Genomic DNA, 27653 nt, shown 5'->3' with positions numbered 1-27653 from the left:
GAGGGGTCACAATTCAGCCACTACAGGTGCCCTGAGCGCGGTACCAGCTGTTTTTCTGATAAGCCTAAGGAAAGGTAAGGTACAAGAAATTCTCAGGTTTCTGTCAAGTGTTCCTTTTGCTTAAAGGGGCACTGGGTGGCTCAGTGGTTGAGCATCTGCCTTGGGCTCAGGTCGTGATCCCAGGGTCCCAGGATCGAGTCCCACATCAGGCTCCCCATAGGGAGCCTGCTTCTCCTTCTGCCTGTGTCTCTGCCTCTCTCTGTGTGTCTCTTATGAATAAATAAAATCTTTAAAAAAGAATTCTGTGGGTTGGGTTACATGAAATTCCAGAGCAACTGGTAGAGAAAGTATCAGTCCATAGCAGTGTGTATGCTTTAAGTTTGAAGCCTGAGGGAAGCTGCTTTGAAAAACAGTTGAGATAAGCCATACCATTCACAAGGTTCCTTTGGGGACTCCAAAAAAAGAGAAAAAGCCGAAATTCCGCCATTTGACCAGTGGAGTTGATGGATCAGATGGCTTCTATGTTTAATGTTTTAAGGACTGCTGGTAGACTAGTTTTGAATTCTATACATCAATGTACAGATTAGACTTTATCCCTGGGTCCCTGACCATCCTGAATTTGGTTCACTCCAGAAATAAACCAATCTCTAGACAATCCCTAAGTTTCCTTTTACCTAATTTTTAAACTTCCTCTCTCCGCAACAATTCTCTCAAAGAGCTGCTTAAAAGGAAGAGATCTGAAGAATTCTATGACCTGGAAAATTCACAACTATAATAGTTTAGAGGAAGCTGCCTATGCAATGAATGGAGACTTCTCACACGTAAAAAACAGAGATTTTTTTTTTTTTTTTTTGCACACCGGTGTTTCCAGAAGGGGAAATGATCAAATTAAAAACAAAAAGTGGGCAGCCCTGGTGGCCCAGCAGTTTAGCGCTGCCTTCAGCCCAGGGCCTGATCCTGGAGACCTGGGATGGAGTCCCACATCAGGCTCCCTGCATGGAGCCTGCTTCTCCCTCTGCCTGTGTCTCTGCCTCTCTCTCTCTCTCTCTCTCTCTCTGTGTCTCCCATGAATAAATAAATAAAATTAAAAAAAAAATAAAAACAAAAAGTTCTTGAGTAGAACCAAAAATCTTGCTAGGTTCTTATGGGCCACAAGCTTCCCAGCAGGGCTTTGCTACCATATCCGAGAAGTCTGAGCTGGTGCCAGTCAGACCCTGGGATAACTGAAAAGCCCTTCAGAGCTGGCTGCCCCGCCAACAGGCCCTCAGGCTCCCCGACTCCATCTTCCCTTCACACGCCCACTCCCCCCATCTTTCATCCTCTCCAAATCACCCTCACTGCCTCAGCCTCTCTTCCTCTGCATGGTTTGTTTCTGTTATTTTAAGGACAGGGAGCCACTCTTGTTTTTCTTCCTGTCGTTTTCAAAATCATCTGAGCTCATTCCAGATAATGTGGAAAGAACAAAAAAAAAAAAAAAAAAAGCACCAAAGGAAAAATCACCATTAGCTCCCCTATCCCAAAAGAAATCTCGGCTAACATTCTGTCATAGATCTCTCTGGCCTTCCCCCCCTCCCTCGCTTGTGTTTTCTAAAGTTATTATTGCATCAAAAAGAGGTAACAAGTGTTGGCTAGGATGTGGAAAGAAAGGAAACCCTCGCACACTGTGGTGGAAAACAAACTGGCACAGCCAGTATGGAAAACAGTATGGAGGGGCCTCAAAAAACAAAAAATAGAAATACCATATGATCCAGTAATTCCACTTCTGGGTCTATATCCAAGGGAAATGAAATCACTACCTCCAAGAAATATTTGCACCCCTATATAAAACACTTTACCAGGGGCATATTTAATAAGTTATAGAAGGAGAACAAGTTAGAGGGGAGTTGTAGCTGGTAAAATGTAGACAGTTGGGTTATAGTTATGGTTCGGCTTCCCATAATGTTGGGACTGACTGATTCAGTAATTAAAACATGACTTTCTCTTATCCAGTGTTTGATGATGCTTTAACACTTTATACAGTTAAATATTTCATGGGTAACAATGGTTACCCATGAAAAAACAAATTATTTCTTCTTGCCAAACATGACCAGATATGCACTCACGTTCCCATATTCCTTTCTCTAACCAGGTATCAGAGGTCTGCAAACTGACTTGCTTAACAGCGCAGACATATAATCAAAAGCAAACATACCCATAGGGTTTGGAGAGGTAGGACTTGTGGACTAAACTGAACCAGGGTGGTAATGGGCTGGGCCCGCCCACAGAGTGGCTTCTGGCAACAGAAGGGTAACTTTAGGCATTTTAGGTTTCTTGCTTTTGTACATTCTGAAAGCAGACACTGGGGAGGGAAACCTATAATTAGGGGCTTATTTAGAATAGAGATTTGTGACCTGACCGACTGCAACCTGTCTGTATCCACAAACTCCGGGAAATCCCTTAGCAGCCCTTTGTCTCTGGGTGTGCATGGTCTATTGAAGGTTTCTCACTGACTGAGCCACTTGGGTTCACATTACATTTCCTGAGAGAAGGAAGGGTGTATGGGACTGAGAACAGTACATCCGTGTATCTAAAAAGGACATATCTTATTAATTCTTACATTCTTTGTCCTGAAATCAAATCATCTTGAGTTCAAGTTTGACTTCAGCTCACCTCATTATGTAAGTGCTGAGTGCTCAGAACCTCAGGGTCAAGTTTTAAACCCAATAGTAGGAAATGGGATTCTTTGTGCAAGGTGAATAAAAGCTACAGGACAACACATACGAATCCTTAAGTTAAAGCTCTTCAATAGGAGACCGTATTTTAGAGGGTTTCAGATTTAAAGGTCCATCTACAAACCCTGTAGTTGGTAATAAGTATTTTCTGAGTACCTGTTGTATTTACAGCCCTCATACCAGATACTGTCTGCAGAGGTCAGGTATGTGCTTATGAAAGAAAGGTCACTCTCTGTTACCCGTTGCTGTGGCCTGGGCCCTCATGACTTTGTGCACACTGAATTTCCATTCTTACTCATTTTGTGTCTTTCATTTAAGATGAACACATTTACCAGTATATTATTAACATAGTGATTTAAGACCTTTAGGAGGTACCTAAAATTATAAGATGAACTTGCAGTCCCATTTACAGGACTCTGTAACCCTCAGGACCCCTGTAAATCGGACTGCATATTTAACACTACAAACCTATAGATCTTGATGGACAGGACAAGTGTCACAAAGTTTAAAAAAATTTTATTATAGGGGATGCGTGGGTGGCTCAGTCAGTTAAGCATCTGCCTTCGGCTTGGGTCATGATCCCCAGGGTCCTGGAATGGAGCCCCACATCAGGCTCATTGTTGGAGGGCTGGGGTGGGGGTAATCTGCTTCCCCAGCTCCTTCTGCCCTTCCCCCTGCTGGTGCTCTTTTGTGCATGAATAAATAAAATCTTAAAATTCATTAAAAAAATGTTTTAGATCCAAAAAAAAAAAAAAAAGGGAAAGCAAAAATATAAAAGACGTCACATACCCACCACTTGCATTGAACAGTTTGCCATATTGCTTCATGCTATTTATTCTTTTTTTTTTAAGATTTTATTTATTTATTTGAGAGAGAGAGGGAGAAAGAGAACACGAGCAGGAGAGAGGGACAGATGGAGAGAGAGAAGCAGACTCCCCGCTGAGCAGGGAGCCCCATGTGGGGCTTGATGCCAGGGTCCTGAGTTCACGACCTGAGCTGAAGGCTGACGCTTAACCGACTGAGCCACCCAGGCGCCCCTATTTATCCTTAAAGAAAGCATCCGTGAGAGTGGAAGGCCACACCCCCTCTCTTTCTTTCCATCTTTCCCTCCTCAGAGTTTACCTCTATTCTATTTTGTGTAGGTTCTATTTAATACTTTCACAACATATTTTTAAAATATTTTATTTATTTAATAAGAGGCACAGAGAGAGAGAGGCAGAGACACAGGCAGAGGGAGAAGCAGGCTCCATGCAGGGAGCCCGACGCAGGACTCGATCCCAGAACCCCGGGATCAAGCCCCTAGCCAAAGGCAGACATGCAACCGCTGAGCCACCCAAGCATCCCAATACTTTCACAACCTAAGTAGGTTTTATTGATGGGGGAACAGAGGATTAGCTGAGAACAAAGCACATTGACAAGTCCTTGAAACAGGGAGAGTGACATTCCTCTAGGGACTCAACTACCTCCATGTTCATACTTTGCTAAGGGCAGAAGGCAATCTTAGCCTAACCAGCCCCAGGAGCCTGTAAGTCTACTTTAACATATAAAAATTCCTTTAGAAATTTCCTTAATCGCTAAACCCCTAACATACATGTTGGCAACCATCCCCTAAGCACATGGCCCACCGACACACAACTGAAGGGTCTCATGACTCAGGTTTTATTAGACGGTAAGAAGTGACCTTTTCCCAACAACAGCTCGCCCCCTCAAGGTCCTGGAAACCCTGCTTCCAAAATTCCTTAGAGAGTAGGTTATCCTCAAACCCCTCCCAACTCCCAGGTATATAATCAACCACCCCTCACAGGCCCAGGACAGCAGCTCTTCCTGCCCACGGGTCCTGTCCCTGTGCTTTAATAAAACCACCATTTTGCACCAAAGACGTCACAAGAATTCTATCTGGGTTGTGGGCTCTGGACCTCACCTATATTCCAAAACTTCATCATTAGGTTTCTTTTGTTTGGTTTTGTTTTAGGTTTCCAAAATTTGCATAAGGGCTACAGTCTGCAGAAATGTTTGCAATTTGCTCTTTCGTTCAACTTTAAGATTTATCTACATTGATGCAAATAAGCCATGCCATTCATTTGAAGTACTGTTCAAATTCCATTCTATGAATATTCCACCGTTTGTGCATCCGTTTCCCTTCTGAGGGGGCATTTCGTTTATTTGCAATATTTTACTATGATACATAATGCTGTAAGGAATGAACCACCCATCCCTTCAGTTCCATTAGTTTTATCTTCAAAATAATATAACTTAAACCTGAGCAGTTCTTCGTACCCCAAAACTACCCTAGTCCACGCCATCATTTTCTTCTTCAGGGGCCTTGAGCTTTCAATCCTGTTCCCCTTCAACCTACAGTTCACACAGTCCATAGGGTCAGATTGGGTTGGTCCTTCATCAAAATCCTCCACAAGCTCTTTCCAGGGTCACGAAGAAGCACCACCCCCACTCCCAGCACCTGGCTGTGATCTGGCCTCTCTCCCTTTCCTTCCCTAGCTAGAGTCCAGCATATTTAGCTGCTTCTGTTGGGTCTTATGGAGCCTTTGAACTAGCTGTTCATTTTGCTGGAAACCAGCACTTCCCTTATCTTCCTAGGACTTCTTCCCTTGCTTTACTCAGGCTCCTGATCAGATAACACCTGAGAACCCTTTCCCGTTTTTCTTATCTGAATTAATACCTCTTTCATTTCCTATCTCCTTATCCTGCCTTTTTTTTTTTTTTTTTCGTTTCAGAAGTTATCACACCTGAAATTATCTTGTTTACTTTTGCTCCTCCACCAGGATATGCACTCCCTGGCCTTTGTGTCCCCAGTTCTCAGAATAGTGCCTGGTGTACTAGCACTGTCAGTACTTAGCCTGAATGAATGAGAGAACATCAGTACAAGACTCATCAGGCGCATTCTCCAGGACATTATCTTGAAAATTCTGTCCACGGCAAAGCACAATATGAAATACACGTTTATACGAAACACACACCCAAAGGTGACACCAAGTTTCAAAAAACAAGAGTCACCCTTACTACTCCTATTTTTTACTCAATTTCAAAAGAAAGATAAAAGAAGGGGGATCCCTGGGTGGCTCAGCGGTTTAGTGCCTGCCTTTGGGTCAGGGCGTGATCCTGGAGACCCGGCATCGAGTCCCAGGTCCAGCTAGCTCCCTGCATGGAGCCTGCTTCTCCCTCTGCCTGTGTCTCTGCCTCTCTCTCTCTCTCTCTCTCTGAGTGTCTCTCATGAATAAATAAATAAAAATCTTTAAAAAAAAAAGGAAGAAGAAGAAGAAAATGTGCTGGTTGTAACCTAAGTTGATTATTTCACAATCCCCCAATGGGTTCTAACCTGCAGTGTGAAAAACTTTGATGGTACACATCTGGAAGTGGTTTTGCTGGGTTTTACGAAATATCCCTAAACTGCCCTCTGATGTTTTTTTTTTTTTTTTTTAAATTACACTACTAACATTGAGGCAATTTCCTTGCATCCTTACCAACACCTGGTCTTCTCAGGCTTTTCAATTTTTTGCCAGAGTGAAAGTGTATCCTTTGTTTTCACTTGCTTCTTCCCCTTTACTCAAAGGACGGACAGACCAGACCTCTTAATCTGAAAAAAAAAAAAAAAGAAAAAGAAAAAAGAAAAGGACACCTGAGTGGCTCAGCGGTTGAGCGTCTGCCTTTGGCTCAAGGCATGATCCTGGTCCCGGGATCAAGTCCCACATCGGGCTCCCTGCATGGAGCCTGCTTCTCCCTCTGCGTATGTCTCTTTCTCTCTCTGTGTGTCTCTTATGAATAAATAAATAACATCTTTTATTAAAAAAAGGTAAGCTAAATTATTTTGTAGTCCCCTAAAGAAATCAAGAATTTTCCTATCATAACTTTTCTGTGATGTACCCTTCCCTTAGTGTATGTCACAATTCCAAATTCTCACTTATTTCGGTGGCAAAAAAAAAAAAAAAAAACCGCCACTATTTCCCAAGGACCCAGCACTAACGAAGATTCTAGGGCTTTCACCATCTACATAGTTGTTTATTTACCCAACAGACACTTAGGAGCCCCGCCCCCGCCCCGCCCATCCCCGCGGCTGCCAGGGACCTCGCCGAGCCCCCCGCCTCCCGCGGCGCCTACCTTCCAGGCCGCGGGTCCTTTGTCCCTTGCAGTGACCGTGACCCCGGGCAGGCGGCTTTGGGGGAGGCTCTCGAGGACCCGCTCCCAGACCCTCCCGATTCCTCCAACCCATTGTTCTCCTGCAGGACTCGCTCCCAAGTTTCTGGATCCAGGCGCTCACGCATGCTCTCTCACTGCCGAGGACTTCTCGGCGAGAGAAAAGTTTTTTAAGGAGCAAATTCAATGGTTTCCATCCCAAGCCCTCGTCTTACATGCGAGGTGACAGTCAGCGTCTTTTAAAGCCACCCAACTCCTTTTTACCTTTTCTTCTTAAAGCCCTTTTTCTTGTTCCTGCTACCCCCCCCCAAAAAAAAGTCAAAAAAAAAAAAAAAAAAGAAAGAAAAATGCAAAAAAAGAAAAATGCAAAATGCAAAACCTCACACTTTATTGCGTCGGAAATGTCACGTTTGACTGGAAGGGCAAATGAAAAATATCTCGCGGTCATCCCGATTTCGGTAATTACAAGTTCGGACAAAAAAAGAGAAGATTCCCCCAAACCACATAAAGGGGCTCCAGCTTCTACCCCCCAACAGAGGCCCTGGCAAGACCGTACGATCCCGCAGGTTAAGTCTTAAGTTACAAAGCACAAGTCTGGCATGAATCCCACTGCGCGGCTCCCTGCGCGTTCTGCAAAGAAACCTCAGGCTTTGCCTCATCTTATTGCTGCGGGTGGTGATGGGGTCGCCAGGTAGGAGGTGCCACACTCAGGGACAGGGGCTGCACTAGTGAGGGGGAGAGTCCGTGCTCAGGTCCCGGGTTATCTTTCACAGCGTGAGCCGCACCCCGCAGGCCCCGGGACCTCATGCAAATCAGCCTGCCTGCCCCGGGGCAATACGAACCTCTTTCGCGCCACTCGCTCAGGTCTGTGCAGCAGCGTAAAGAGAGGGGTCCTCGCGCCCGTAAAAGGCGCCGCTTTTCCAGGCGCTCTTTAGGGGATTCCAAGGCTGTGCCTTGAGTTCGCAATATCTGGGGGCGCCGCGTTTTTCCCCGGCGGCGGGAGGGTGCCCGTGGCCCCGCCGGCGGTCTCCGCAGCTGGCAGGACCTGCGCCCCGGCGCGGGAAAGCCGGCCGAGCCCCGCCCCCCGGGGCCCGGGTCTGCGCGCCCCGCCCGCCGCCGCGCCGCTCCCTCCGGCTCAGTGGGACCGCGGCGCTCGCCGTGCTCGGCTCTCCGGCTCCGCGCCCGCCGCCGGCATGGACGCTCGCCGCGTGCGGGTGAGCGCTGGGCGGACGAGCTCGAGGGGTGGACGCGGTGGGCGCTGGGCGCGGGCCGAGCCCCGCGGACCGGGGGCCATCCTGGGCGGTTCCCGTATGGGCAGCCCCCCCCCCCCAGACTGTGTGCATTTCGGGGGAGCCGGAGCCGGGGCCGACCCCGCGGGGCGTGCGCGGGCGGCGAGCTGAGCGGTTTGCAGGTTGGTCGGCGGCGCCGCGCGAGCCCGGAGCCACGTGCGCCCGCAGTGCACGTGCGCCCCGGGGCCGGACAGCGGCCGGAGCCGGCGGGGGCCCCATTGTGCCTGCAGGCCCGAGCCCGGGTCGGGGGGGGGCGCCCCTCCCCGCCCCCCGGGGGTTTGCCCCGCAGCTCCGGGCGGGTGGGTGGCTCCCGGCGGCGGGGACCCGCGCGCCCCGGGGGGGCCCCTGGACGTGCTCCCCGCCGCTCCCGCACCCGCTCTCCAGCCGCTGACGGGGGTGGGTGGGCTTGAAGTTTCAAGGTCTTGCAAAACGGTCTCTTTCGGACTTGGGGTGCGCACAGGCGGGGGGGTGTGGGGCGCCCCAGGTCCGGGCGGCGATTGCACCCGGACGAGCTGGTGTCCCGCCTGGCCGCCTGCCGTTTGCGGGTTCTGCACCCCTTCACCCACCCACCGGCCTTGCAGCTGCAGGACGCTGCCCCGGGTGGGACGTTACTTTTTTTGCTCTAACGGAAACCGGAACGTAGGGTCTGCCCCCCGGAGATGTTAAGAAGGTGGGGGCTGGGTGGAGGAAGGGAGTGACAGGCTTTATAAATAAGAGTGACACGCGTGAGGAGGCTGTGCTTCTAGGGGGGTGGGGGTGGGGGCGTGGCCTCGGGCACCTCTGGGTGAGCCCGGCCTTGGCTTTTAGGTTGGAGAAAGCCGTGTCCAACAGGGCTCGAGTCTGACATCCCTGCGTTCAAATTTGGGCCATCCTGTGACTTGAGTAATCCACTTCACCCCTCGGGCCTCAGCTTCCCCATTTGTGTGTGTGTGTGTGTGTGTGTGTGTGTGTGTGTATTTAAGATTTTACCTATTTATTCATGAGAGACACAGGCAGAGGGAGAAGCAGTCTCCATGCAGGGATCCGGATGGGGACTCGATCCCAGGACCTGGGCCAAAGGCTGACGCTCATCCCCTGAGCCGCCCAGGCATTCCCTGCTTCCTTCCCCATTTGTTAAGTGGGAATAATGATAACACTTGGTTGCAAGGGAGTAAACGTTATGTGAAAACACGCTCCGTGCCTGGCACAGAAAAAACACCTCCTGCACAGTGTTGGTTATTATATTCCCTGCCTGCCAGAAAAGTTCATCTCAACCGTGACCATTTGCCTTTTTCTATGTCTTTACCTCCAAACATGCATTTGCCTGCTACCTAATTCTTGGCCTGTGCTGACGCGTTAAAGCCCAGCGTGTGTTTCCTTGTCAGCTTCCAGTAAAATGCCTCCCCTGAGGCGGTCTTGGACCTCTGCTCACAGGTAGATTGATGAGTAAATTGCAGCGGAATGCTAGGAGCGGTGCTGGCCGAGGTGACTGCAGAATTGGGTTCTCCTTCCAGCTGTGTCATCTCCCGCACTCGATTTCACCCTCCCTAGGGCCTTGAATTTCCTCACCTGGAATATGGGGTGTTTGTGAGAGCCTTTCTTATTTTTTTTAATTTTTATTTATATTATTTATGATAGTCACAGAGAGAGAGAGGCAGAGACACAGGCAGAGGGAGAAGCAGGCTCCATGCACCGGGAGCCTGCCGTGGGATTCGATCCCGGGTCTCCAGGATCGCCCCCCTGGGCCAAAGGCAGGCGCTAAACCGCTGCGCCACCCAGGGATCCCTGTGAGAGCCTTTCTAATAGATGGTAGCTCTATTCTCACGTTTTCCTGCCTTTCTAAAGGACAAAAGACATGATAATTTTATTTGCAAGAGATTGAAATGAAATGCAGAATGTTAGGTGTACAAGGAAGGTCTAGAATGTTCCTGACACCTCACATCTTGGCTTTATTTTGTGAGACCCATAGCAGAACTTGCCTTTCAGAGTTTTCAATGTGAGGAGTCATTTCTATCTTGTGGCTATATACTTAAGAAGATTTAAATATAGGAACTAAAAACACTTAAGAAATCTCATTAAATATTAAGAAATGCCAGAAACTGCTGTCTTTAACATGAGATAGATGCCAGTTGCATTTTCTGAGGTGCAAAGCCAGGCTGTTCCGTGTTTATGAACAAGTAACCTACAAGTAGGAAGAACTTCTAAAAACTTAAGATTTGTGTAGCAAGGGGACTGCAGGAAGAGCTGAATGTCAGGCCAGGCTACTAGAACGCTGAAGTGGAATCAGGCATTCTTCCTGGGTTTGGAGGGCTGTTTGACCTTTAACTTGCCTCCTTGTGGGTTTGTTCATTCTGTGGATGTACGCGATTTGTAAGGACTTTGTGCTGAAATCCCTATACCCCTCCTGGTAGAGCAGGGCCTGCTTGAAAGCCTGCCATCTTGAAGTAGAGGTGCTGCCCAGTTTTTGTAGTTTGGATAATTAGCATCACAGTACAGAGCCCAAAGCTTATATAAAAAGACCTCATTAGCTTGATTTTGGCCGACAGAGAGAAATCACCCTACCGTTTTTGTACTTTTGAAATTTCCTTTTAGAAGTGCAATCCAGTGTTTTTAACAGGCAGGTTTTAGGAGGTCAGCACTAAACCCCTTGGGAACTGTATAATGCTCGGCTTGGTGGGAAGAGAGGTGAGCAGTGAGGTAGTTCCACAGATGTTTGATTAAACTGATAAGTGTCCTTAACAATATTCCTTTAAATCCCCTTTTAAGATTTTACCAGGTTTTAAATTTTTTTTGTAGCATTTGCAAATCCTCCTTTTTCTATATAAGGTGTTAAGAAATGGACATATCTACCCTGTGCTGTTTGAACTACTAAACTCAAAATGATGTCTTCGGTTAGAGGGTGTAGTAAGCGTCCCACTTAATAGTATTGCCATTTTCATTTGCAGCAAAAGGATCACGGAGTAAAGAAGAACGTAAAGAAATTTAGATATGTGAAGTTGATTTCCATGGAAACGTCGTCATCCTCTGATGACAGTTGTGACAGCTTTGCTTCTGATAATTTTGCAAACACAGTAAGTGCTGCCTGAGAATAAACAGAATTGAGTCTGCGGTGCCCACAATGCCCCAAATGCTTTGTGCATGATTAAAACTGCTTGCTTTTTGCCCGCATTTCTATACAGCCGCTGGAAAATACAGTATGCATTGTAATTTCATTTCACTTTTTTGCTGTGGTTCTAGGTAGTAATTGTTGGAGGTAGATTAGCTACTTATTCTATCTTTTTGAAATGTCGCCTAACCTAACATGCCTGATGATTTGCCATAACAACTCAGAAATCATTTGTAAACCTCTGAACCATTTTTCTTTGTAACAAAAGCTGTTCTCTTGTAGTGCACTTGTAAATGTGATTTGCTCTCTGCACGGTTTATGGAAAATTGGTTCTTGAAAAAAGAGGGAAAAAATGCACAACCACATTTATTTATTTATTTTACAGAAACCTAAATTCAGGTCAGATATCAGTGAAGAACTGGCAAATGTTTTTTATGAGGACTCTGATAATGAATCTTTCTGCGGCTTTTCAGAAAGTGAGGTGCAAGATGTGTTAGACCATTGTGGATTTTTACAGAAACCAAGGCCAGATGTCACTAAAGAACTGGCCAGTATTTTTCATGCCGACTCTGACGATGAATCATTTTGCGGTTTCTCAGAGAGTGAGATACAAGATGGAATGGTGAGTTTGAGAACCCATGTCAAGAAGCAAGGTACATATACAGGCATGGCATACTTGCTTAAAAAATATTTTTCTCGTAATTTTCATTTTAGTCATGCCATTAGATTTTGTTGAGCTTTTTAAAATTTTAAGAGTTATTTTCTTCTTCAAGTCTTACAACAGTTTTGACTAACATAGTTCCTAAAAAGCTTGAACGTTTTATAGGCTGTAAAAACCTTGGAAACTGGTAAGATAAAATTGGCCAACCTCCAGCTAGCCTGATGATCAGAAGCCCACATGTCCTCAAGATTAGAATTATTCCTATTTAAGTTCAAGTGCCCAGCCCCAGTACCGGCCCAGCATAGAGCAGGCCTTTGGTAAATGTTGGTTCTCATGGTGGCTCTATACCTTCATCCGAAAAACCTGTGATGACTCATGTGCAGGAGTTCAAGTGCAGAAAATGACAATTAGGGCCCTTCCTGCTTTCACTTTTGCTCCGTGGCTGGCTTTTCTTGTGCATGCTGCCTTAGCTTTAACCTCTCGTGCTGCTGAGGCCACTGCTGCTGCTGCTGCACCTCAGTCCCAGTCTCCCTGAGCATATTGTTTAGTTCTGCAGACTCTTGTTAGCAGGACTGTCTCAACAAAGGAAGCAGCGTGTTGGTTTACAGTTAGGTGCATGCTCTTCAGCTCATTGCAGTCTGATACGGAGCCACTCCCAGGGACCACACTCACACTGACATAAGTGAGAGCATCTGGCCAAGGAGATAGTTTATCACTATCTGACTTTATGGTAATGTCTCTAAGAAGTGGCGGTGGTTCAAATCAGTGCAGATTGGAGTTAATGCAGGGGCTGGTCTGTAAATCTGCACGTGACCTAAACATTGCGTAGCCTGAGTCATTTCTGGGCAGTGTTTCCATTCTTAGTAGATGCTGTTAGTTTCAATGAATAAAATGCCAATTGAGTAAAAGCCTTAAAAACCCATAAAAGTTTGTCATTTTCTCATAATCAGGCACATTAAAAGTACACAAAGAATACTAGAAGCTGTGTGGATTTAAGAAGTGCTTGAATTTTTTTTTTTTAAAAAATGGGTTTTCCATTTCTGGAACTTCATGGGTGATACATTTTCTTTTCTCAAATTCTTTCAGCCATCACCACCATCAGTTTAGGATATGTTCATCACCTCCCCAAAAAACCGTGTCCCCATTAACCGTTACTTCTCATCCTTTCCCAGTACCCTCAATTTTCCATTGGCAACCACCTGTCTGTCTGCTGCAATTATACGTTTCCTATTCTGGACACTTCATACAAATGAAACCATATACTATCTGGTCTTTTGTGACTGGCTCCTTTCACTTCGTGTAAGGTTTTCAAGGCTCTTCCATGATGTGGCAGGTGCCAGTACTTAGTACCTTTTTATCACTGAATAATATTTTGTGAATATACAACATTTTATTTATCCTCTTTACCAGTTGATGGATTTGAGGGTTATTTGCACCTTTTGGCTGTTGTGAATAGCGCTGCCTCGAACATTCACATACAAGTTTTTGTGTGGACGTATACTGTCGGGGTGTATATACAAATGAGTCCTATGGTAGCTCTGGCCTTTTAACGAAATGACAGGCTGTCTTTGGCTGGACCATTGTTAGATTCCTACCAGCAGTGTATGTGGGTTCCAGGTGCTCTACATTCATGCCATACTTGATACTGGTTCAGCTCCACTAGTGTGGGTAATGAAGCAGTATCATGATTCTGATTTGCTTTTCCCTAATGGCTAATTTTAATATATATATATATTTTTTAAATTTTTTTTAAAGATTTTATTTATTCGTGAGAGACAGAGAGAGGCAGAGAGGAGAGAGAAGCAGGCTCCATGCAGGGAGCCTGACGTGGGACTCGATCTCCGGTCTCCAGGATCAGGCCCTGGGCTGAAGGCGGCACTAAACCACTAAGCCACCCCGGCTGCCCTAATTTTAATATATTTTTAATGATGGGAACCCACTTTAAGTTTGGAATCTCAATTTTTTTTTTTTATTTACAAGAAGTAGATTACAGAGATACCCCGAGTAGTGAAATTCAGAGAGACAGAAAGTAGAATTGTGGTTGCCAGAGGACCGCCAGGAGTGGGGAGTTAGTGTTGAATGGGTACAGAGTTTCAGTTTAGGAAGATGAAAAAGTTCTAGAGATGGATGGTGGTGATGGTTACACAACAGTGTGTATGTACTTAATGCCACTGAACTGTACACTTAAAAGTTAAGGTGGTACATTTTATGTAATGCATATTTACCACACATTTTTTAAAAAGTAGATTAGAGCACTAAGACACCTATATGGTTTAATGCCATAAGCATTGAAACCGTGTTTGTGAGAGGACACATATTTGTTTTTATAGGAGTTCTTTTAAAAAATAAAAGATCTATTTCTAAATTAAAAAGGGAACTGGGATTTTCACATTTAATTAAAAAAATTACTCCAAACCTCTGGCCTAATAAAGGCTATGAAGATGGCTTATAACAACATGTCTCAAATAGGCTACGGGAGTTAAATTAAACTGATTATTGTACTTATTTGTAATTCCTGATTTTGTTTCTCAGGGCTGTCAATTAAAATTGACGATTAAAGTGTTCAATTAAAATTTATTCCATGTCAGTGTCTTTTGTTCAAAAGAGATTTGTAGTCCTACTGGTGCAGCTTGTAGGACAATCAACAAGTCATTAATGACTCCATTGTTCCTGATTAACTAGAGACTGCAGTCAGACCACACTGGCTGTAAGACCCGCAGCCAGTGCAGACGGTCCGGACCCCTCCGAGTGGCCATGAAGTTTCCAACTCAGAACACCAGGGGAGCCGCCAGCAAAAGAGCAGTGCCCCCCGAACCCTCTGAGAATTCTGTGACTGATTCTAATTCCGATTCAGAAGATGAAAATGGAATGAACTTTTTGGAGAAAAGAGCTTTAAATATAAAGCAAAACAAAGCAATGGTAGGTATCTGACTTTGTTCTAACACTAACCCATCCTGTCCTTTCTCTAAGCTGCTCGTTGTTTATATCTGTCCTAAGAATTTTTTTTTTTTAATTTTTATTTATTTATGATAGTCACACAGAGAGAGAGAGAGAGAGAGAGAGAGGCAGAGACATAGGCAGAGGGAGAAGCAGGCTCCATGCACCGGGAGCCTGACGTGGGATTCGATCCCGGATCTCCAGGATCGCGCCCTGGGCCAAAGGCAGGCGCCAAACCGCTGCGCCACCAAGGGATCCCTGTCCTAAGAATTATTTTCAGTGTGCTGTGAAGTCTTCACAATGTATGCCTCAAAATATGCTTTTTTTTTTTAAGGTATATTTATTTATTCCTGAGAGACACAGGCTGAGAGAGAGGCAGAGACACAGGCAGAGGGAGAAGCAGGCTCCTCTCAGGGGGAGCCCGATGAGGGATTCGATCCCCAATCCCAGGATCATGACCTGAGCCAAAGGCAGGCGCCCAACCACTGAGCCACCCGGGCATCCCTTCAATATATGCTTCTCCTCCTAAATTAATTTCTTTTTTTTTAATCCATTAGTCTTGGTAAATATATGAGTGAACCTGGAAACTTGAGATGTGCTACTATATTTTCTAAAAGTTGCTTTATTCCCTGCATTTATTCTAAACTAATAATTTCTGTTGAATTTCCTCCCTTTTTAGCTTGCAAAACTAATGTCGGAATTAGAAAGCTTCCCTGGCTCATTCCCTGGAAGGCGTTCCCTACCAGGCCCCAGTTCAGTAAGTGCAAATCCTTGTTTGTATTATAGTATTTTGGACAGGTGTAAGATAAATTTGTTATTTTAAAATCCAATTTCCTTATTTTGTGTAGTCCTACAGACAAAGAACTAGAGGAAAAACCTCTCTAACATATCTCTGGGACCTCTTCTGTGCATCCTAGGTCAGGTGTGGCCTCCTCTCTAAGCCATGCTTCTGCAGTGCTTAAACCCATTTTGATTGGCTGTTTCTCTCCTTCCCAACTAAACTAAGCCCCTCAAGAGCAGGGAGTAAAGATTGAAAACTTTTTTTCCTGTATCCCCAGCATTAGGATATTCCTCCTGCATGATAGATGAGTAATAATACAGATTTTTAGTAACTGAGAATGAGAAAAAAGGAAAAAACAATTTCTTTTTTTTTTTTAAGATTTTATTTATTTATTCATGAGAGGCAGAGACACGGGCAGAGGGAGAAGCAGGCTCCATGCAGGGAACCCAACGTGGGACTCGATCCCGGGTCCCCAGGATCACACCCTGGGCTGAAGGCAGTGCTAAACCGCTGAGCCACCCGGGCTGCCCAGAAAAAAACAATTTCTTAACCAAGTCATGGCCTAATATATGTGATTCTATTCTGAGGAACTAGGCTGGTGCAACTAAAGGGAATTTGATGTGTCTGCTGTGGTACAAAAGGAAAGATGTCCTTTCCCCACCTCTCCCTGAGGAGAAAGGGAAGGGGCAGGCAAGGAACAGAAGAAGGAAAACCATAAATACATACATTTCTGTCTTGTGCCACATAGAAATAGTGAGTATGTTTCAGGGCTCAAGAGATGTTGTAGAAAAGGTTTTGTTTTGTTTTTTGGAAAACAAGATCTGTTCTTTTTTTTTTTTCTTTTTAAAGATTTTATTTATTCATGAGAGACACAGAGAGGCAGAGACAGGAGGAGCAGGCTCCATGCAAGGAGCCCAATATGGAACTCAATCTGGGAACTCGGATCACGCCCTGAGCCAAAGGCAGACGCTCAACCACTGAGCCACCCAGGGCTCCCAAATGAGATCTGTTCTCCATGGAGGAATAAATGGATCATCTCTCAGTTTGAGAGAAACGGCTTGGTGTTAGAAAAGCAGAATTACAGTAGCTGTACCATTTTGGGGCTCACTGTGATTGTGTCATGGAAAGGACAAAGGATTAGGAAATGGAGCTCTCCTTTTACTTAAAAACATGCTTAAGCCCCTAGCCCCGCCTCCGGGCGGTGGCCCCGCAGCTCAGCTAATAAAGCGAGTGCTGCAAAAAAAAAAAAAAAAAAAAAAAAAAAAAAACATGCTTAAGGAGAAGGTACATTTCTCTTCATTCTGGAATAAATGGGTTCCATCGTGTTTTGTTTAGCAGTCAAAGACACCCCGAAGGCGTACATTCCCGGGTGTTGCTTCCAGGAGAAACCCTGAACGAAGAGCTCGTCCTCTTACCAGGTCAAGGTCCCGGATCCTTGGGTCTCTTAGTGCTCTACCCACAGAAGAGGAGGAGGAGGAGGAGGAGGATAAGTATATGTTGGTGAGAAAGAGGAAGACCGTGGACAACTACATGAATGTGAGTTCTCTGCGTTTGTGCTTGCTCTTCCCTTTGTCGTCTTCCTGTAGGCGCAGTATCCAGTACACTACACACTATGCGGCCTCAACATCATAGATGACCCACAGTAAACCTTCTTCTCATCATTAAGAATTGTTAATGTCGTATAGACTTACTTGCTGTTTTTGTTAGCAGGTGAAAAGGTCAAAGCTTGCTTTCTTCCTTTCTTTCTCTTTTATTTTTTTTTGTTTGTTTGTTTTCGAGATTTTATTTCTAAGTGCCCCAAGCTTTCTGCAGCTTTTCATAATGTAGGAATCATTTCCGTGATGTTGTCCCGTTATCTTTAGTAAACTTAGAACTTGTCCCTTCTCCATAAGCTCTAAGGAAAGGTTTCTAGGTTGAATTCTTTGTGAGGAAATTACAAATCATGTGCCTGGGATTCAAAGCTGAGGAGAGCCAGTAGAAACACCAGTCCATGATTTTTGTCACGCAGGAAGATGACATGCCCAGAAGTCGTCGCGCTGGATCCATGACCCTTCCACATATAATTCGCCCGGTGGAAGAAATTACAGAGGAAGAGCTGGAGAACATCTGCAACAATTCTCGAGAGAAGATCTATAACCGTACATTGGTATAAACCTCTAAATTCTATCTGTGAACATGAACATCTGTGAGAGAAAGGAGAGCTTCTATCCTTAGATTTTTGCTAACTTTAAAGCCTTAGTACAAGGGATATGTGCTTGTGTTTTTTTTTTTTTCATAAAAGGAAAGAGTTTTGTAGCATCCTTGCTCTTAGTGAGTCTGCAGCAGTAGTATTTGCTTAGTAAAGCCTTTGGTAGCATTTGATCTTTTAATTTTAGAAATTGATTCAACATATATTGACTGTATGTCTCACAGAAAACTACTTTTTTATTTTGTTTTTGTTTTGTGGGTGTTTTTTTTTTTTTAAAGATTTTGTTTATTTATTCATGAGAGACCCAGAGAGAGAGAGGCAGAGACATAGGCAGAGGGAGAAGCAGGCTCCATGCAGGGAGCCTGAAGTGGGACTCGATCCCGGGATCACGCCCTGAGCCGCTCAACTACTGAGTGACCCAGGCGGCCCTCGCAGAAAACGAGTTTTGATAATATTAACTGTTGGGTCTGCCAGTTGAATGAAATCACCATGCTTGATTTATTTTTCATGCCCTCGGCATACCCATGTATATGTAGATTTGAAATAGGATCCAAAGACAAATTGTCAGACTCCATCCACAAAGAAGCACATTCTTTATGCCATTTTTCTATACAAAAAGCAGTATTTTGTTCTTTTTTTCCTTCTTATCTCCCTATTTGTAGGGATCTACTTGCCATCAATGCCGCCAGAAAACTATTGATACCAAAACAAACTGCAGGAACCCGGAGTGCTGGGGCGTTCGAGGCCAGTTCTGTGGTCCCTGCCTTCGAAACCGTTATGGTGAAGAGGTCAAGGATGCTCTCCTAGATCCAGTAGGTGCCTTGAAGGGGTGGTCCTGTGGGCTCGAAGGTCAGCCATCGAGTTGAAAGGGCCAGAAAGAGGGCATCAGGGACAGGATCAAGCCCTTACTGTTTTGCAGTGCACATCTCAGGGGGCGCTGATGAGTTCAGAGTGTTGGTGCTGGGTGAATGTGAGCCCCCCTCCAGAGTGCTTGGGACCAGGCCATTCCAGGGGGGTTGACTCTACCTTTACCCCTGCAAACTGCTGTGTGACTTCCTCTGCTGCATTTCCTAAGAAAACGTCAGGAGGACAAATGGAAGTTAATCATGTTACGGTTTTGCTATTACTGAAAAAAAGATTTACATCCAATTGATGATACCTATCTTAGAGGTTAAATAGGAATAGATAAGTAAAAGGGAGGAAAGTAAGATTTGACTTAACTGTGCTTTTTCACAATTCTCCTTCAGAACTGGCATTGCCCACCTTGCCGCAGGATCTGCAACTGCAGTTTCTGCCGACAGCGAGATGGGAGGTGTGCAACTGGGGTCCTTGTGTATTTAGCCAAATACCATGGCTTTGGGAATGTGCATGCTTACTTGAAAAGGTAAATTGCTGGTCTTTCTCTCTCGCACACCCAAATCTTGCATTCATGTATGTGTCTGAATAAGAAATGATACAAGTCTTGGGGATCCCTGGGTGGCTCAGCGGTTTAGAGCCTGCCTTCGGCCCAGGGGGTGATCCTGGAGTCCCGGGATCAAGTGCCACATCAGGCTCCCTGCATGGGGCCTGCTTCTCCCTTGGCCTGTGTCTCTGCCTCTCTCTCTCTCTCTCTCTTTCTCTCTCTCTGTCTCTTTGACTAAATAAATAAAATCTTAAAAAAAATGATAGAAGTCAAAATAGCGGTTGTCTCTGGGTGGTGAGGACTGCAGGTTTGGACTGGAAAAGGGGCACATTGGGAGTCTTTTCGGATGTTGGAAATATTATGTAACTTTATCTGGGTGGTGGTGATGTGTGTGTGAGTGCGTAAAAATTAAAGTTGTATGCCTCAGATAGATGCACTTGACTATATATACTATAACTCGATGAAAACATTTTCAAAACTGTGAGTTAGGTTTTTCAAAGAAAATTCTTAGGTTGAAAACCATATCCTAACATGTTCCCTTCTCTCTTTCAGCCTGAAACAGGAATTTGAAATGCAAGCATAGCATTTTGAAGATCCACTGTCCGTCCCTCCACTGTGCAAATCTTCCTGAAGTTTTCCATTTTGTCATGTGCTTGAAACCCGAGTTAAGAATTTGGTTGATCAGTCAGTTTTATAGGAAACGCAAATCACATTAATTTCGTTAGACATGTGTTTCTGAGCATCACAGAGGTATATAGCCAGCTATACTTTGCCCTCCTGCCGTTTCTCCTCTGCTTTTTTTTCCTCCCTACCCCATACCATCCCCCTCTGCTTCCAGTGGTTCTCTCCCACCGTTCTATTCCTGAATTCTTCTTAAATGGCAATTTTACGAAAGCATGTTTGATTTAATTGGCGTTGAAATAGCCCCGGAATCTACCCATAAAACCAAGCACTTAGAAACACAGTAGTAATGTTTACTAACTACATCTATTGAATTCCAGAGAACAGCCTTCTAGCTTGTTTACAAGAAAGCAGTATAATTTAAGATGTAGCGTTCATACTAGTTGATGTTTTTTAACAGAATCAAGGCACACAAGTCTTAAAACCATGTGGAGAAATTGGAGTAATTGTCGGAAAGTGGAGTATATTACTTTGGATGCCTCTTGTGAGAGTATTCCGTGTATCGTGCTGCTTTTACACGGTGTCCCAGTTGAGACTTAGTTGCTGATGCTTTCTTCCACTAGGAGGTTAAGTGGTACATCTGGCTCTCCCAGTCCCTGCGCCGTGGTCTGTGGGCATTGCTGTGCTCAAAATCATCGTAGAAAAGACCCCCCAGGGAATTAGGATGCTGAGGCTTCAGGAAAAGGCCAGCTTGGATTCATGCTCTAACACTTCATTGTAATTTTAGTTGGCCAGGTTTATTTCCATTTGTTTGTGAGGTGTTTCAAATTAATTTCCTGATCATTTTGTATGGAAAATTGATAGTACTACTAGCAGTCTTTGCAGTATTCGCTTTCTTGAAGTTATAAACCAGGCACAGGGTTCACATTCCGGTTTTAAGCACTTTTATAACAATGAGAAGTGCCTTTTTGGAATTGGGTGACTTTCAACAGTTTGTTAACTGGACATCTCTGCCCTTTTAGTTTTCTGGGCAGATTCCACGTGTCCTGCCCCCTCCCCTTTTGCATTAATCAAATCATTTTATAGAGGTGGAATCTAAGTGTTTGTGTGTCCATTTTCTTTGCATGTGCAGCCTGTTGCTGTGCATGTTCAGTGTTTGATGCCTAATTGGACATTGAATCAATAAGTGTAAATAGAGCTTTTGATCTGTAATGCTTTTATACAAAGTTTTTTATTTTAATAATAAAACATTTTATCCTAAGCTTGTCTGCTTTTTAAAAATTCTTTAATACTCAATCTTACTGGACTGAATCCTAATATTTTTCCTCCTATTTAAACAAAAGACCAGGGCAGCCTGGGTGGCTCAGAGGTTTAGTGCCACCTTTCGCCCAGGGTGTGATCCTGGAGACCTGGGATCGAGTCCCATATCCGGCTCCCTGCATGGAGCCTGCTTCTCAGCCTGTGTCTCTGCCTCTGTCTCTCTCTGTCTCTCGTGAATAAATAAAATCTTTTAAAAAATAAATAAACAAAAGACCATTTCTATCTTTTGGGTTTAGTTTCTGAAGGTCATGGGCCAGCTCTTTTGAGCAGGAACTAGCTCAGTGACATAACCGGTAGCTGTGATTGGAAAATCAGCTGAGACAGCTACATCCCAAGATAGAAAATAATGTGGGCTCATGAAGTTTTACGATGTTGTTTTCCTTCACCATTTGCCAACCCAAGAACTAACTGATTTCACAATACCTGGCTTGATTTTATCAACCATTTGAATACTTAAGGCATGCAGTCCCTTGAGGCCTGCTCCAGGACTCAGAGAAGCAAAAGATAAGTCATGGTCTAGAAGCTCTCATAACCCAATTTAGACTAGAATTGGCGAACTGCAGCCTGTGGACCAGATCCTACTGTAGCCTATGTTCATACAGCACTTGCACTAAGTATGTTCTTTACATTTTTAGAAGACTGTAAAAAAAAAAAAACACATGGCACTATGGTCCACAAAGCCTAAAATGTTTACAATATGGCACTTAACTGTAGATTTGCTTATGTTCTAGACTTACCTTGGAAATCATGTTACCCCCACATATTCATCCAGGGAAAAGATCAAGCTATATGAAGTTATACAATTGGAATTCTAGATAGATGCAAAAGAAATGGGAATTTATTTTAATAAACGGAATCTTGACCCAAATTGTAATCTGACCCTTTTATAGGTAGGTAATGGGGAAGGTTAAAATTTTGGGAGTTTGCAATATTGGCTGTTGGGAACATTTTTGGTGTTACCATGTTTTAATACAAACTGGACCTAATGTGGTTTTTCATTCAAAAATAGTGACTAGGGACACCTGAGTGGCTCAATGATTGAGCATCCGCCTTTGACTTGATTTGATTGTGATCCCAGGGTCCTGGGATCGAGTCCTGCATCGAGTTCCCCACGGGGAGCCTGGTTCTTCCTCTGCCTGTGTCTCTGCCTGTCTCTGTATGTCTTTCCTGAATAAGTAAAATCTTTTAAGAAAAATAGTGACTAGCAACAGCTGATTTTGAGACTTACCCTTAAAGGATTTAAAGTCTAGTAGAAAACTAAAAGTTCTGAATAGGAATGGAGAGGAAAGGGCATTTTCTCAGTATCAGGTGTTTGATAGCACTGATGGGCCCGTGGGTCTTGTAATGGCTCCTGTCTTACAAAAAGGACCCATCAGTTGCTCAGTCTGAGCTTTGCCTGGAGGCCCCAAACTTTCTCCCACACGGTCCACCTGCAAAGCTCCACGTACCATCCTTACAGTTGAAAGAACTTGTGTTTTGTTTTTTAAAGATTTTATTTATTTATTCATGAGAGAGAGAGAGAGGCAGAGACAGACAGAGGGAGAAGCAGGCCCCATGCAGTGAGCCCAGTGTGGGACTCAATCATGGATCTCCAGGATCACACCCCGGGCCCAAGGCAGGCACTAAACCGCTGAGCCACCTGGGCTGCCCAGAACTTGTGTTTTTAAGAGAAGTCTGCCTTTACTGGCCAAGTGGGCCACTTACAGAGGGATGAAGTAAAAGCGGGGTAGCCCCAGTGCCAGGCTGCCCAAGTGTTACCAGCTGGCAGGTGACAGAGAACTCCTCCAGGTAATGGCTAATCATCTCCGGCTTGAGGTCTTGACGTTGTAGACCCCCACCCCGCTGCCCACCATCTCCTGCGGGAGGTCCCTGCCCAACAGGTGCACCCCGTCTCTGCCCCCCCAGCCGTCCGGCCCTGAGCAGGTGCAAGCGCTGCTCTGAGGGACAAGTCCAACAGCTGGCCCAGGCCCCCATGGCAGCAGGTGAACTTGAGGGAGGTCCGGGGCTGCTTCTGCTCCCCTTTGCCATCTTGCTGGCTCTTTAGAAAAAGTGAGAGAATTCAAGTTTTGACGATTTAGGTGTGAAGAGTAGTTTACAGCCTTTATGCACCAGGAATTGTCTTTACTTTGTCTCCAGCCTGGGTTCCCCAGGTAGGGAGGCTGCCCACCTTTATCTCCACCAACTTCAGGATTTGAGGAAAGAAACAGAGACTGTTAATAGCCTTCCCCGGTTTAACAATGAAGAGGGGCAAAGGCAGTAGGGGGTGCTGCAGGAGGGGCATATTTGTGTTTTATTTTGCTTTTCAAAGAAGAGGGAGGGAGCTCCTGATGGCTCAAGGTCAGGTGGAAAATTGGGTTATTTGCATACCAGGGGAAGGGGCTATGAGTTCAGTGCTTTGAAGCATGGCTGCAAAGTATTAGGTTCTGAGAGCAAAGTGATACCAAGTCCTAAGAGGAGTAAAAGGTGAGCAAATGTTATTTTATCTTAATCTTAACCACACATTTGTGGGGTAGTAGGAGGAAGTAAATCCAGAGACGTTGACAAAAATGCCCCCTGCCATCTAGCCGAAATGGCAGAGCTAGAGGGTTGTTCCGGGTAGGAGGACTTTATCTTGAGAGAAAAAAATCCAAAAACAAAAACAAAAAAAACCTAAGCTGTGGTTGCTTGGCTTGGAAAAGCAGAAGAAGGAGGTTTGTTGGTGAGAACAAGGGCACAGTGAGTGCTAGGCAAGCCTGGCTGAGGTGGCTTTTGCAGAAACTGTTGAATAGGGGAACAGGAGGGTGGGGGGCTGCTGAGAGCTTCTGTGGTCAGGAATAGTGGGAAACCCCAGTACTGGATCAGGTAGCAGGGATGTTGGCAACCCCTGAGGCTTTTAACTACTGGGCATTAAAGTCCTGTGGGTAGAAGATGACCTTTTAAGTAATTACAAGGTCGAGAGAGGCTGAAGATAAGAGGGGACAAGACATTCCGAAGGAGGTGTTGCTGAGACCGTAGAGGGTGGACTAAAGCTTAGAGTGGTAGTAGGAAGCTGGGGAATGGAATCTGCTTAGGGATGGTGTGAGAAATGGACTCTTGGCTGCAGAGAAATTGGCATGTTCCAGAAACAGGGCTCCATCCATTATAAATAATATCCAGACTTGTTTGAAAGAACAAAAAACAAAGGAGACACCATTTAAGGCTAAAAGTCACCAACATTTTGCTTTTTTCAATCTCCCTTGCATTTTGTTTTATAGGGTAGTATTTATATACTATATGTACAACTTTTTTAGCATTAAAGTTGTCAAAACATTTTAAATGGCTATCCGGTATTTGTTTATATGGGTGGTCCATATTTTACTTAAACAGTTTCCAATCTTGGGGTGTCTGAATTATTAATAATCTTTTGCTATTATGAGTAGTGCTGTAGGTAGTATTGTTATGGCTAATTCTTGAGTTAAAGTAGAGTTTTAAAAAAGTAAAGTAACCCTTCAATTACAGAGATGAAAGAAGGTAGTAGATTAGGAATTTTGGAGAGTGTGGGGCTGTTCTGTAGACCTAAGCTGCCCAGAGTTCTAGGAAAACTTGAGTGCAGCCCACGGATGGGAGGAGAGGAGGTGAGCTATTTGACTAGGCACCAAAATAAGAGGCTCAGGTCACTATAGGTGAACTCAACCAGAAATGCATAGTTGGCCAAATAATAAACAATGCTTTATATAATCCTGTGCCTTGAATTGAAGGAAGTTTATTGGGGATCCCCACGTGGCTCAGCAGTTTAGCGTCTGCCTTTGGCCCGGGGCGTGATCCTGGATTCCTGGGATCAAATCCCACATCAGACTCCCTGCATGGAGCCTGTTTCTCCCTCTGCCTGTGTCTCTGCTTTTCTCTCTCTCTTTCTCTCTCTGCCTCTCATGAATAAATAAATAAAATCTTTAAAAAATAAAAAAATTAAAATTAAAAAAAAATGTTAATTGAAGGAAGTTTATTGGAAGTGTCCACTGTCAGATGGTAATGTATGATTGCAGCAGTGCTCAATGCAACCTTATAAATATTTGCCAAAGGAAGAAAACTAGAATTGGTTGAGCACCTCCTAGGTGCGAGGCACAGTGCTCAATGTAGTAGGTACGCTAGCTTTTCATTGCAGGTATTTTAGAGATGAGGAGACCCAGCGAGGTTAAGTAACTTCTGAAGACTCAGGAGCCCGTGCTTGTTCCCCTAGCCTGAGAAAGGAGATATTAGACCAAACGCTGTTCTGAGGACTTCTGACAGACCTGCCTACTACTTTAATTATAATACATAATACTTGCCACCCATAGCTATGTGTTTTAGTTTTTTCTGTTGTAAGACCATGAAGTTCGTGATAGCAAGACCATCTTTGATCCATGTAGTAGGTACTCAACGTTTTTTAAAATATTTATCAAAGGAGGGAACCCTGGGTGGCACAGCGGTTTAGCGCCTGCCTTTGGCCCAGGGCGCGATCCTGGAGACCCAGGATCGAATCCCACATCGGGCTCCTGGTGCATGGAGCCTGCTTCTCCCTCTGCCTGTGTCTCTGCCTCTCTCTCTCTCTCTCTCTGTGACTATCATAAATAAATAAAAAAAATTAAAAAAAAATATTTATCAAAGGATAAGTTGAGTGTCCCAGGCAAGATATCTCCTTAAATTTGGATAGAGAGAACTAAAGTTATGGTGGAGGAGCAGTAGTGAGTAGATTCCCAACATTGAAAGCATTAACTCCTATGAGGCATAACCTCTTCTATGATATAACACTTAGCTTGCTATGTAGCTGCCAGGATCAGTTCATTTAAATTTATGTATTTCTAATATTGTATTTTTTCTATGGGAAAGATAATTTTACTTCATCAAACTAACTTTGAACAAATACCTCTATTCTACTGAGTAAAGTATTTGTATTATTGAGCTACAAATAAGCTACAAATTGAGCTACAAAAAGATAATTTCATTTTTAAGTAATCTCTACATCCAACATAAGGGTTTGAACCCAGAGATCAAGAGTCACCTGCTCTACCAACTGCACAGACACCCCTAAAGAGATAATTTTAGATACAGTAGCTCTAAGTGTTACCATGTGTTGGGGGAAAGCTTTTGGTGGCAAAAATTGAGTGTATGACTTTTTTTTTTTTTTTTAAGAGAAGAGAGAGAGGCCTGTTCCATGTGCCCATCATTAACTTCAACAGTGATAAATTCATGGTCTATCCTGTTTCATCTACATTTCTTTACTCCTTCCAATCCACTGAATCATTTTCTTTTTATTTTTTTTGAATTATTTTCTTTTTAAAAAATATTTACTAATTTATTTTAGAGAGAGAAAGGATGAAAATGGGAGGGGTAGAAGGAGAGGGAGAGAATCTCAAGCAGATTCCCCACTGAGCACAGAGACCAGCACAAGGCTTTATCCCAGGACCCTGAGATCATGACCTAAACCAAAATCAAGAGTCTGATGCTCAACCAACTCTAGGAGTTCCCTTGAAGTATATTCAAGGAAACACCAGATATTGTGGTGTTTGGCTGGCTCAGCATGAGATGCTTGACCTCAGAGTCGTGAATTTGAGCCCCACATTGGGTGTAGAGATTACTTAAATAAAAATAAAACTTAAAAAAAAAATACCAGACATTATATGTCATTCATACAGACTTCAGTATTTCTAAAAGATAATGATTCTTTTAAAAAAAAAAAACATAATCAAAATATCATTATTATACTTGCATAAAATATACTTGCAGAAGAGTTTCTAAATATAAAAAAATGTAGGAGGGCCTGGGTGGCTTAGTCAGTTAAGCTTCCAACACTTAATCTCAGGTCTTGATCTCAGGGTTGTGAGTTCAAGTCCCTTGTTGGGAGACTAGGGGCATCTAGCATGGAGCCTACTAAAAAAAAAAAGTATTTTGGGGCACCTAGATGGTTCAGTTAGTTAAGCATCCAACTTTTGATCTCAACTCAAATAAATAAATAAGTAAATATCAAATATGGGTAGTTCAAATTTTTCACTATCCTACTCTCCCTCATCCTTTTTTTTTTTTTTTAAAGATTTTATTTATTTATTCATGATAGTCACACAGAGAGAGAGAGAGGCAGAGACATAGGCAGAGGGAGAAGCAGGCTCCATGCACCGGGAGCCCGACGTGGGATTCGATCCCGGGTCTCCAGGATCGCGCCCTGGGCCAAAGGCAGGCGCCAAACCGCTGCGCCACCCAGGGATCCCCTCCCTCATCCTTTTTATATAGTTGTTTTTAACTTGAATTCAGGAGTTTAACTCTTATTTATTTATCTACTTAAAGTCTCTTTTAATTAATGAATTTCTTCTCCCTTTAGCCTCCTTGCAGCTTACTTCTTTAAAAAAACAGTTAATTTTCCTGTAGAATTTTCCATTCCACATTTTACTAATTGACCCCATGGTCTCATTTAACATGTTCCTCTGTCTTCTGTTAGATCCAGAAACTTGATCTGATTCTGATGCAACAATTCTTTATAGTTAATGTTGTGTATTGACTTCAGAAGACTTAGCATTCTG

The 27653-nt window shown here is 44.1% G+C and overlaps 1 protein-coding gene across 4 annotated transcripts; it reads left to right on the top strand.

The window, feature by feature from the left end:
• Nucleotides 1–7916: 7916 nt before the first annotated feature.
• Nucleotides 7917–21085, top strand: CDCA7 (cell division cycle associated 7). 4 transcript variants are annotated; one of them, XM_077883630.1, is made up of 10 exons: nt 7917–8074; nt 11074–11199; nt 11752–11856; nt 14578–14814; nt 15512–15589; nt 16949–17149; nt 17622–17759; nt 18464–18613; nt 19049–19185; nt 19756–21085. In XM_077883630.1, the coding sequence occupies exons 1-10, from the start codon at nt 8054–8056 to the stop codon at nt 19784–19786; spliced, it is 1224 nt and encodes a 407-aa protein (XP_077739756.1). In that variant the 5' UTR covers nt 7917–8053; the 3' UTR covers nt 19787–21085. The 4 variants fall into 4 exon arrangements, with proteins under 4 accessions (XP_077739756.1, XP_077739755.1, XP_077739754.1 ...); XM_077883629.1 differs by having other exon boundaries at nt 11620–11856; nt 16952–17149; XM_077883628.1 differs by having other exon boundaries at nt 11620–11856.
• The last annotated feature ends 6568 nt before the right edge of the window (nt 21086–27653 follow it).

This window comes from Canis aureus, chromosome 34 (genome assembly GCF_053574225.1).
Source record: "Canis aureus isolate CA01 chromosome 34, VMU_Caureus_v.1.0, whole genome shotgun sequence".
Taxonomy (NCBI): Eukaryota; Metazoa; Chordata; class Mammalia; order Carnivora; family Canidae; genus Canis; species Canis aureus.
Note: the sequence above shows the minus strand (reverse complement) of the source record. Positions and strands in the feature narration are given on the sequence as shown.